Source organism: Bombina bombina, chromosome 2, assembly GCF_027579735.1.
Source record: "Bombina bombina isolate aBomBom1 chromosome 2, aBomBom1.pri, whole genome shotgun sequence".
Lineage (NCBI taxonomy): Eukaryota > Metazoa > Chordata > Amphibia > Anura > Bombinatoridae > Bombina > Bombina bombina.
In genome coordinates this window covers 870,478,910-870,491,862 of record NC_069500.1, presented here as the reverse complement: position 1 = coordinate 870,491,862, position 12,953 = coordinate 870,478,910, and the positions used below count along the sequence as shown (strand labels likewise).

The 12,953-nt window shown below is 33.8% G+C and overlaps 2 protein-coding genes across 6 annotated transcripts in view; one reads left to right on the top strand and one right to left on the bottom strand.

The window, feature by feature from the left end:
• SLC20A2 (solute carrier family 20 member 2) overlaps positions 1-12,953 on the bottom strand; it is a 254,933-nt gene that overhangs the window by 107,933 nt on the left and 134,047 nt on the right. The gene's annotated exons all lie outside the window — the stretch shown is intronic.
• On the top strand, positions 1,117-2,785 carry LOC128647349 (uncharacterized). Its single transcript, XM_053700132.1, has 4 exons — positions 1,117-1,273; positions 1,548-1,622; positions 1,716-1,772; positions 2,315-2,785. The coding sequence occupies exons 1-4, from the start codon at positions 1,117-1,119 to the stop codon at positions 2,668-2,670; spliced, it is 645 nt and encodes a 214-aa protein (XP_053556107.1). The 3' UTR covers positions 2,671-2,785.

Sequence of the window (12,953 nt, the reverse complement as noted above, 5' to 3'; positions counted from 1 at the left end):
TCCTGCAATACCATTTCTATTTTGTGCTCTAACAGACTGCAGTTGCAGCGTATCTTAAATTAGGCAAAAGGTCATGGTTCAGCTAAGCTGTAAGGCCTGCCAATTTCTCTTCCCCAGTGCTTGAGACATTTTCTGCTTCTGCTCTAAAGCTGAATTTAAAGGACCAGTCACAATGATTTGCATAATTAGCAAATGCAAGATAACAAGACAATGCAATAGTACTAAGGGCAAGATTTATCAAGCTCCGAAAAAATGCGCAAAAAAAGTCGCGGAAATTTTCGTAGCTATTCGCAATTTCCGAAATCCAATTATTCGCCAATATTTATTAATATTGTTGAGACAAATTTCGTGCAAAAGTTTTTTGCGATGACAAGCGAATGACTAGTATAGTTTCTTGGAGAATCCGATGATTTTCACTTTATTTATCACTCGGAAGTAATTATCATGACTTTTACTTCCGGGAATAGTTTCATTGTTATTATTGTTATTGTCCTATTAAAATAAAAGAAATTAAACACGTGATTGTTTATTCTTGTTATTTCTTATTTATGATTAAAGTTCTTTTTATTCTGCCCCTTTTTTGGCGCTTCTGCACACTGTAAAGTTGCCCTCATTTGGTCGCTAAAACTATATTCTTTTCATTGTTCTTTTTCATAATATATATTTTTATTTATTTTTTTGGTGCAATATATTTACAGAGATTTATATATATATATCGTATTTATTAATATATCAATATTTTTCTACTCCAATTTTTTTTTTTATTTGTATATTTATAATTTTTAATCCAAAAAATAATTGATATATTTTTTTATATATTAAATTAGTTATTTATTTATTATGTCTGCTGCTGGCCTACAGGAAAACGCATCAACTGCCAGCAAAACAAAAGGTGGTCGAAATATACATTTTAGCCTATCTCAAAACAATGTTCTTGTAGACAAAATTTTAAATCACTATGATGTCCTGCTAGGCTGTAGAAGCAGGCAGACACCTATGGCACGTAAAAGGCAGATATGGCAAGATATAAGCCAGGAGGTATCTGCACAGGGTATAAACCCCAAAAATGTCAATAATTGTAAAAAACGTTTTTCGGATATAAAAAGAATAATTAAAATGAAATTATGCAAAGAAAAACGTTCAGCAAGAGGTACAGGAGGTGGTCCAGGATATACTGCTGATCTAATGGAGTATGAGAAGAAAGTTCTTAATTTGATGGGGCCTGAGGTTGTGGAGGGAATTGAAGTGCAAGGAGACACAGACGATTATGCAGGTAAACTATTATTATTATTATATTTATATTGCTAATGAAGTATTTAAATCCTAATTGAAATTGATAAATGTTTTCATTCTCCTCACTCATTACTGGTGATTGATTTCAAATACAATTTTTTTCCTTATATTAATATTTAATTTTGTTTTCTTTGAAACTTTTGTTGAAAAGCACATTTGATGTTCAATCTGTTTTTCACTTTTTGTTTGTAATGGAAGTAACTTAAATAATGCAGTAATATATTTCCAATTTTGTGCACCCTTTTTTTTTTTAGGATCCCCACCTACACAATCAGATGCTCATGCATTAACAGAGATTGCCGCTTGCAGCAGCGTCCTGCAAGAAGTTGGTAGGTATTTGTGCCTATATTGTCCCTCAAGAGTGTGCTATATGTATTTTGCCTTTATAATTTTTTTAATTTTTTTTTATTTATTTTTTAAAGAAGAGAATCATAATGAACAGAATATTGAAGGAGAGGAAACTTTGCTCCTTTTTGAAGGTAAAGCAACATTTTTTTTGTGTGCAAATCATATTAAAACATTATAAGACTTTTTTTTTGTAGATTCAGATACAGCATGAAATTATAAGCAACTTACAATTTCACTACATTTTTCATATTTTATTAATTATATTGCTATCTATATTTTATAAGATGGAATGTAAATCTTAGCATCCATCCCATTTTAGGATCAGCACCATGGTTAGTGCTTGTTTATTGGAACCACTGACCATGGTGCTGAAACTAAAATATGATGGATGCTTTAAGAATTGCATTCCAGCTTATAACATACAGATAGCAATAGAATTAACAAAAGCTGACAATTGTATTGAAATTGTAATTTGCTTATATCCAGCAATTAAAAAAAATTTGAATGTAATTGTTGTGGAATATTATACTTTAAAGATGCTGATACATGTGTATTCTGCCCTTTTAAAATCTCATCAATATTAAATTTAATTTTCATATTTTCATTTAAAGATGATAGTAATCTATAATAGGTGGCATTGTAAAAATGAAATTATTGTTTATCTTTATTATAGATGATTCAGAAAATGTTGAATACGTTCTGAATTTACAACCAATACAGGAGACATCTCCTGTACATTCCTCAAGTACAAATGTAGAAGTACCAGAAGAAGAAATTGGAGATGTACACGAAGATATCCAACAAGAAGCACAAGCACCAACTGAAGAGGCAATATCAGTAAATTTGGTTAACATTCTGCAATTAGCCACAAATTTTCAGAATGAACAAAGGGCTTTTTTTCAACAGATGAGTGACCTGCAAAGTGAACGCTTGGAAATTGACAGGCAGAGTTTACTTGCACGTCAAGAGACAAATAGGTTGCTTGCATTACTAGTGAATATTTTACAAACAAGAATTGAGAATCATTGATTTTTTTTCGGGTGGGTTTTCTTAAAATGTTTTTTTTGTTTTTTAAACAGTTAATGTATAAATTTTGGTTATGATTTATAACATATCATATGTTAAATTAAAAACTATTAATGCCGTTTGAATGTATTTCTCTATTATTAATCTTTACCTTTTTTAAAAAATAACAGACACATATATTATAATATATTAATTTTTAATAGAAACTAAACCAAAAATGCAAATATATTAGAAATATAGTAAGTTAAATTTTCAGTGTTTTTTTTTTTTCTTTTTTTTTTTAATACATTTGATCCGTTATGGCTCTTCTAAAATTTTGGATGCTTCTTGTTATGCTATGCATCATTACTTCTAACCGATCAAATTCGGCGATTATGGTCTCTCTTGATATGAGTCCCAGTTCTTCTTCCACAACCTCTTTTAAAGATAAAAAAATTTATTAAAAAAATTGTTAGTAAGATTTAACATTCATTTTGTCCAATTTTTATAAACTGAAGTTTATAATATATATTAATGTGACAATCAACATTACATGCTTCATATAGAACTGAGAATTGGAATACACTTAATAATTTACTCCAATTATCTAAGTTTGTATATTGACAATATCAGTAAATTAGAAAGATGTTTCAAATTTTAGGCTGTATCCAAATGCGTTTTGTATAAAGAACATTTCCACGAACATCCTACAATGTATAAATATTTGTTAATAAACATATATATATATATATGTATGTATTAATTTTTTTATATATATATATATATTTATAAAAACAAAATAATAATTAGGGCTAAAAACAAATGTAAATAATTTGTACTTACGTGTACCAATGTTTCTTGTGGAAGTAGAATCTTCGACTTCAACATCATCTAGGAATAAAACAAATTAATGAAACGGATTACCATATTCAAATAAAGATGCTTATAGAAAAGCAAAATCATTATATTACAAATACCAAAACCAACCTTCAAAACACACAGAATCGGAGTCCGAAGAATGTTCTACTGTTATTTTTGGTCTTTGGATAGGTAGAACAAAATCTGGCTCTTCCGTTCTAATTTCTACTGCTGCTTCTATAACCAAAAAAAAATATATCTATATAATATAGGCATTTTCTGTTTTTCAAAAGCTGTTATGCGCAGTAGAGACCTGTAATCGTTGCTAGTGCTGATCGGGTGTGAGGGTGGTGTGAGGTTGGCGTTTCCGGGTGTGAGAGAGCTGAAAATACATAGCGAGTAGAGATAGGGAGAGAGACAGCAAAAGAGAGAGGGGAGAAAGGGGAGAGAGAAATCAAGAGAGAGGGGGGAGAGAGACAGCAAAAGAGAGGGGGGAGAAAGGGGAGAGAGAAATCAAGAGAGAGGGGGGAGAGAGACAGCAAAAGAGAGGGGGGAGAAAGGGGAGAGAGAAATCAAGAGAGAGGGGGGAGAGAGACAGCAAAAGAGAGAGGGGAGAAAGGGGAGAGAGAAATCAAGAGAGAGGGGGGAGAGAGACAGCAAAAGAGAGGGGGGAGAAAGGGGAGAGAGAAATCAAGAGAGAGGGGGGATAGAGACAGCAAAAGAGAGGGGGGAGAAAGGGGAGAGAGAAATCAAGAGAGAGGGGGGAGAGAGACAGCAAAAGAGAGGGGGAGAAAGGGGAGAGAGAAATCAAGAGAGAGGGGGGATAGAGACAGCAAAAGAGAGGGGGGAGAAAGGGGAGAGAGAAATCAAGAGAGAGGGGGGAGAGAGACAGCAAAAGAGAGGGGGAGAAAGGGGAGAGAGAAATCAAGAGAGAGGGGGGATAGAGACAGCAAAAGAGAGAGGGGAGAAAGGGGAGCGAGAAATCAAGAGAGAGGGGGGAGAGAGACAGCAAAAGAGAGGGGGAGAAAGGGGAGAGAGAAATCAAGAGAGAGGGGGGATAGAGACAGCAAAAGAGAGAGGGGAGAAAGGGGAGCGAGAAATCAAGAGAGAGGGGGGAGAGAGACAGCAAAAGAGAGGGGGAGAAAGGGGAGAGAGAAATCAAGAGAGAGGGGGGATAGAGACAGCAAAAGAGAGGGGGGAGAAAGGGGAGAGAGAAATCAAGAGAGAGGGGGGAGAGAGACAGCAAAAGAGAGAGGGGAGAAAGGGGAGAGAGAAATCAAGAGAGAGGGGGGATAGAGACAGAAAAAGAGAGGGGGGAGAAAGGCGAGAGAGAAATCAAGAGAGAGGGGGGATAGAGACAGCAAAAGAGAGGGGGGAGAAAGTGGAGAGAGAAATCAAGAGAGAGGGGGGAGAGAGACAGCAAAAGAGAGGGGGAGAAAGGGGAGAGAGAAATCAAGAGAGAGGGGGGATAGAGACAGCAAAAGAGAGGGGGGAGAAAGGGGAGAGAGAGAGCAGAAGAACGGGAGAGAGAGACATCAAAAGAGAGGGAGATAGAGAGAGAGCATTGTACATTAACTTTATTACCTATTTATCTTTGTTGTAATTTTAATAAATCTGTGGACATTATTTCACGGGTATTATACAAATAAAATGTAAGTGAAACACTTTTGGTTATATATGAGTAATCAATTACTGAGTGTCTAAAAAAGTGTAACAAAATTTACCATACCTTCTGTATTTTCTTCGAAAGGTTTTTCAATTACAGTAATCTGTCTATTTTCAAGTGTGACTGTGGGCATCGGTGGTGATCCGGAAGTTTCATCACTAACAACCTCCATAGTCCTCAGATATTTAGGGCATCTTTTGTTTGTTTTTTCTCTCCTGTCTGATCCAATAAACAAAAATATATATATATAAAATTAAGATTTCCTTTTGTTAAAAACAATTATATAGTGCACAATAGCGTTATTGCTAGATGACATTCTTTTTACTTGTGCCCCAAGAATGTATCCAGGCGCATAATAACAGGCATTCCATGATACCTTTTTGGGGCGCAAGCAAAAAAGAAAAAGTCATGTGCCAATCATTGCGCACTGTATAATTTTCTTTCATTTTCGAGAACACAAATTAGCAATATTTGATGAAAGTGCATTGTTTTTGGACCCTTTCTTGGGGCATAGTAACAGTATACGATACCTTTGTTGGGGCACAAGAAAAAAATGAAAAGTCATGTGGCAATCGTTATTGCGCACTATATAATTATAACTTTCAGTAGCAAGAACCGTAATGTTTATAAATTTTCTTTTAAAGTTGCAACATTTTTTTTGGAAACTTTCAAGGGGCATAATAACAGGCGTTCCACGATACCTTTTTGGGGCGCAAGCAAAAAGATAAAGTCATGTGGCACAAACGCTATTGCGTTATTGCGCACTCTATAAGTATAACTCATTTTCATTTTTTAATAATGTATATAAATATTTTTTACAAAGTTGAAACATTTTTTTTGGGATCCTTTCTTGGGGCATAATAAAAACATTTCTTGATAGTGTAAACTAAAATAACAAATTTAATCAAATATAATAGAATTTAACATATACCTTGATTCAAATATATATTTAATTCTTAGTGGACGGAAAATAATTTATCATTATATTATACTTACATTCTCTAAGAAATCTTATAATCGATCGTTTTAATTCTTTGTCCCTTCGGCTTAGGTCCGAAAAGCGCTTAAGACAGTCGCGCTGGGTCCGTCTAAACCCAGCGACTCTGCGGACTCTACGGGTCATTTCGGACAAAATTATATTTCGCTGGTCTTGAATGACCCCATATACGCCCCCAATTCTTTTTGGGAAATATTTCCTCATGAAAGCAGTAATAATAATCAGCTCTCCAAGAGTGAATTTGGGCTTCCTGGCAAAAGGCATTTTACACTCTGATCCAAAAATAGGAAAACATGCGCTTTTATTGGCTCATGTTTTTTTTGGTTGTTTTTATAGTCTATAATTTAGACATTTAATGTACTTTTGAAAAATTATGGATACTTAAATAAATATTTTTGCATCATTGTTATTAGTATTAATGCTGCTTATGGCTTTTAATAATAATGTTTAACTGAGGGATTTTTTTTTTTCAATTATTATGTTTATTTTATAAATATGTTTATGTAAGACAAAGCACTAAAGAGACAAGAATGCTCTTTTCCACCATCATAAAAGGATGCTCTTCTCCTGCACTTTTTTTTTTGCCAAAAATTATTAGACATATTATTTTTGATTTTAAAGGAACAGACAAAACATGAATGTTTGTTGTTTAACAATGGTAGCTAATCCATATATAACACATTCAACAATTTTGAAGTTTTTGTGTTTGTACATTTGTATATAATGGACCTTTAATATAACAGTATTGGTTACACCATTATTTTAAAGGGACATCATATAAAAAAATGTTTAAACAATTGAATATGATGCAGCATAACTTTAAGATATTTGATGTTAAGATGTACTTAAAGGGACAATGTACCCAAAAAATTTCTTTTGTGATTAACATTGAGCATGAACTTTAAATCAACTTTATAATTTACTCACATTATCAAATTTTATTCTTTCTCTTGGTATCTTTATTTGAAATGCAAGAATGTAAGTTTAAATGCCGGCCCATTTTTGGGCAACAAACTGGGTTGTCCTCGCTGATTGGTGGATACATTCATCCACCAATAAAAAAGTGCTGTCATGACTACTGAAAACAAAAAAAAGCTTGGCTGACTTCTTTTTCAAATAAAGATAGCAAGAGAACAAAGAAAAAATGATAATAGGAGTAAAATAGAAAGTTGGTCATTTAGTTCAAGAAACAACACGTGCAACGTCTTTTTATATTTTCAATTTTTGAGTCACCAGCTCCGAATGAGCATGTGCAATAGTTCACAGCATATATGTAGATGCATTTGTGATTGGCTGATGGCTGTCACATGATACCTAAAAGAATTGTTTTTAATATTTTTTTTGGTTTATGAAAAGCACTATCTGAATCTTGAAAGTTTATTGCTTTTATGACTGTCCCTTTAATGGGTAATGATTTCCAGGCAACAATATACTGCCTTGAATAGTATATAAAGCGAACGTTAAAAATTGGATAGTAATAGCACATTCACTTAATATAGTATTTGAAACAGTATATTGTTGTCTGCAAAACATTAACCCATTAAAGGGACAGTCATAAAAGAAATAAACCTTCAAGATTCAGATAGGGGTTTTCGTTAAAAAAAAAAAAAAATTATCAACAATTCAGGTTTGTTCTTTTGGTATTCTTTTCAAATTTTATTTTCTTCAAAAACTGATGATTGATAAAATGAAGGGTTAAAGGGACATTATTGTGAAAATTCAACTTTTAAGATCCATATAGGCAATCAAATATTATTCTAATTATTTGAAGATTGTAGCGGAAAACCAATTAATTTAACCATGATGCTTTTGTCCAAAAAATAACAAGATGACCAAAAAAAATATGTATTTAACGATTTTTTTTTAATGAACGATTAACAAAAAAATTAAATCGATAGGGCTTGAACTGGATTCATTCTTCTCTATTTTCTTTAAACCGCATTTGATTCCTTTAAAAAGAAAAAAAATATATATAAATTTTAAAAGGGGAAAAGCACAGACTAATTAAAAAAGGTATTGGTTAAAACTAGAATAAAATATACTAACATGAGAAATATCTAGCAACAAGGCTATTCCGAACTTCGACTCCACCAGCGGTGGAATCTCTTGAAGCATCAAGATCTTCATTGTTTTCATTATTACTGAGGACAGTGACATCCACATCTCCATCTTGCAGCGCTATGTTGTGCAAAATGCAGCACACCAAAATGATATCTGATACCTTGCACGGGTCATATTGCAGCACTCCACCGGATCTATCTAGACACCTAAATCTAGTTTTTAATAAACCATAGGTGCGCTCAATGGCTGACCGAGTGCTCCGATGAGCATCATTATATTTTTTCTGAGCGTCGGTTCTTGGATTTGTGAATGGCGTCATGAGCCAGTGCCGACAAGGATATCCACTGTCTCCTAACAAAGAAAAAGATTGTAAATAAATTAGAAAACATTTACAATAAAATAAGAAAAAGTCAAAAATAAAATGTGAAATAGACTATCAAATAAAGGAATAATATACATACTGACCTAATAGCCATCCATCAGGCATCTCTGCCGACTCAAACATCCGATAAAGTGCCGACTGTTGAAGAATATAAAAGTCATGACATGACCCAGGAAAATTTGAGCGGACACTCATTATTTTGAGCTTTGCATCACAAACCATTTGTACATTTAAGGAATGGTTATGTTTCCGATTTCTAAACTGCTCCTCTTTGTGTTGCGGAGGTCTCAATTGGATGTGTGTACAATCAATAGCGCCTAAGACATTGGGCATACCGGAAACTTTAAAAAAATTAGTCTTCAAACTTTGCCAACCTTCAGCATTAGTAGGGAAATGAATAAATAATTTTAAATGCTTCAAAATAGCTTTGAGCACATGTGTCAGATGCCTTGAAAAAGAAGGTTGACTGAGGCCCACAACTATACTACTGACAGATTGGAAAGACCCAGTAGCCAAAAAATGGATAACTGCCAATAATTTTATCATTCCTGGAAGAGCATGTGTCCTTCCTGTCTTTGGGTCGATATCAGCCTCAATTAGATGATACAAATTAATTATGGACTGTCTATTCAGTCGGAATCTTCTTTTTATTTCGTGGTCAGAAAGGGCTTCCAAACCAATTCTTAAACGAAAAATTCTTGGAACCCTTCTTCTCGTTTCTGGATCCGCATCTTGCTCTGCGACCTGTTGTGGGCGACTTCTGTTTCGAGAAACAGCAATAACCGCAAGAAAAAGGAAATTTTCCATTGCAAACAAGAACCAAAAACAACTACTTGCGCTTTTCCACTATCTCGCAACCTCAAAATTGGTGAATATAGAAAAAGTGAATATGACATGCGACAATTTTGATAAATACAAGATAATTGCGAATAAAAAAGGGCGTGTATGAAAAGCGTATACATGTAATAGAAGTATTAGGCATTTCCAGACAATTGATTCTCAAAATTCGAAACTTGCGAGTGAACATAAGTCACTTTATTCGCATATCAGAGAAATAGAGACTTTTCTGGCGCATCAACTTTAATAAATATGTCGATATAATGTTAACTTTCATTTTATGAGAATAATATGAGAATTTTCATATTCGGTGCTTGATAAATCTTGCCCTTAGTCTGAACTTCAAATGAGTAGTAGATTTTTATTCTGACAATTTTAAGTTATGTATTTTTCCACTCCCCCTGTACCATGTGACAGCCATCAGCCAATCACAAATGCATACACGTACCATGTGACAGCCATCAGCCATTCACAAATGCATACACACTTATTCTTGCACATGCTCAGTAGGAGCTGGTGACTCAAAAAGTTTAAATATAAAAAGACTGTGCACATTTTGTTAATAGAAGCAAATTGGAAAGTTGTTTAAAATGGCATGCTCTATCTGAATAATGAAAGTTTAATTTTGATTGAGTGGTCCTTTAAAGGGACGTGCTCTTTTGTAATTCAGACAGAGCATACAATTTTTAAAACGTTTCCAATTTACTCCTATTATCAAATTTGCTTCATTCCCATGGTATTCTTTGCTGAAGAGATACCTAGGTAGATGTCTGGAGCACTAAATGGCAGAAATTAGTGCTGCCATCTAGTGCTCTTGCAAATGGATAACATTCTTGCAAAACTGCTGCCATATAGTACTCCAGACATGTGAACACTCCGGAACTTACATCCCTGCTTTTCAACAAAAGGTACAAAAAGAACAAAAAATGTGATAGTAGAAGTAAATTATAAAGTTGTGTAAAATTATATGCTCTATCTGAATCATGAAAGAAAAAAAAATGGGGTTTCATGTCCCTTTAATGATGTTTTATCCCTTTATAGGGTGTACATACAGTAATATGCAATTAGTACAATAATAAACTGCTATAACATATTAATGCATTCTGTTTTGCACTTTTATCTCCCGTTAATATTAAGTAATAATTTAACCATGTTATTAAAGGGCCAGTAAAGTCAGAATTAAATGTTTATGATTCAGGTAGAACACATAATTTTAAACAACGTTCCAATGTACTTTTAATATCAATTGTCCTTAGTGCTCTTGGTATATCCATTGTTAAAAAATATCATTCTAAAGGAGCTCAGGAGCATTCACGTGCCCTTAGCCATCTGGCAACAGTGTTTGCAGCAATTTTATACATAGTTGCAAACTCTGCTGCCATAGAGTGTCTGCAGCATACAAGTTTTTGTATGTATAATAATGCTATAAACACTGTTGCAAGCACTGCTGCTGGATGGCTAAGGACACGTGCACGCTCCTTAGCTCACCTAGGATTATTCTTTTAAGACACATTATATATATATATATATATATATATATATATATATATATACATATATATATATATATATATATATATAATAGTTGGTTTGCAATTAGTTGGTCTGTGCACAGCACCAACTGCTTAAAGGGACAGTCAAGTCCAAAAAAACCTTTAATTTTTCAAACATGGCATGTAATTTTAAACAGCTTTCCAATTTACTTTTATCAACAATTTTGCTTTGTTCTCTTGGTATTCTAGTTGAAAGCAAACCTAGGAAGGCTCATATGATAATTTCTAAGCCCTTGAAGGCCGCCTCTATTTTATTTACTTTTCATAGCAGGGGGAGAGCAAGCTCATGTAGGCCATATAGATAGCATTGTGATCACGCCCGTGGCTAGTGGCAGACACTGCACTAATTGGCTAAAATGCAAGTCAATAGATAATAACTAATAGTCATGTGATTAGGGGCGGTCGGAAGATGCTTAGATACAAGTTAGTCACAGAAATAAAAAGTGTATTAATATAACTGTGTTGGTTTTGCAAAACTGGGGAATGGGTAATAAAGGGATTATCTTTCTTTTTAAACAACAAAAATTGTGATGACTGTCCCTTTAACTCCAATGAGTTCCTGCACATGGTATTGTGTTTTATGGTTATGCCCTTAGCCTAAAGGACGTCTACAGACGTTTACTTTTCACTTTTTCAGAACACTATAAGTTTCCAATTACTCCTGGCTGTGCAACCCAGAAATAATTGGAGTCATCATTAGGATTGTTTATATTAAATCAGGTGATTTGGGACTATGCGTTGCATTTTATAGTGCAGAGCTTGTTATTTATACCTAGCCCTAGACTGATGGGAGTTATTTAAATTGATGTGCACTATTATCCATTTGCACAATTATTAGCAGATTGCTTGCTATTGCTGATTATATGTACTGTATAGATAAATGTGTAACGCTTTGCCCTGTTATTGATATATAGTCATTAGCGCTTTTGACTTTTTTTTTTAATATTTTTAATTAATTGTAAATATGTACCAAATTCAACCTCTATAAAGTGTATACCTGATATTTTAAGAGCGGACTAGATATTTTCTCCCTAATCTTCTAACTGGTTATTTACCATTGCATATAGATATTTAAGATATTTTTATGTTAGAATGAAGTCCAGGCTTACTTTGTTAAGAAGCCCTTTGCATTGGTGGAGCTAACAAAGATAAATATCCCACCTTGGTGATATTGGCAAAACCCTACTTATGTATCTCAGACACCTCAACACCATCTGAGCGCCTCATCTCTGCTGCAGGCAAAATAACTTGCAAAAAGAAAGCCAGCCTCAGCCATTTATCTACAACTAATGATTATTTTCATAATCGATTAATCAGAAGATCATTTTTTCTATTAATCGACTAATCAAATAAAAAGAAATATATTTTTTTTCTATATTTAAAATAAAATCCATATGTTGAGTGTTACAAATATAAACATTAGACTAAAAATCTTTACAACTTTACACACAACGGCTTATCCAATTTGTAAGCAGCAGAACAAATTTTTATAATTAAAGGGCCATAATACCCAAATATTGAAACACTTGAAAGTGATGCAGCATAGCTGTAAAAAGCGGACTAGAAAATATCACCTGAACATCTCTATGTAAAAAAGAAAGATATTTTACCTCAAAAGTTTCTCAGTAGCCACATCCCATTGTAAAGGACTTCTAAGCAGCAAATCAATATGTCTGTCCGGGACAGAGAATGGAATGTGAGCCTTGTGCACACATCTTATTTCCAAGGAAGTTTACTATGAAATCTCATGAGATCACAGTAAAAGAGTTCATGACCTCAGCACTGCTGATGCTGATTGGCTGCTGTTCATTTCTTCCTTTTTTTTACCTGCAGCTGGGCAGCAGCGGAGTATAACTTTTTACACAGAACTTACTCTGCTGAGCTGAGGAGATTGTGAGGTAAAATAGAGATGCTCAGGTGATATTTTCCTGCCAGCTTTTTACAGTTATACTG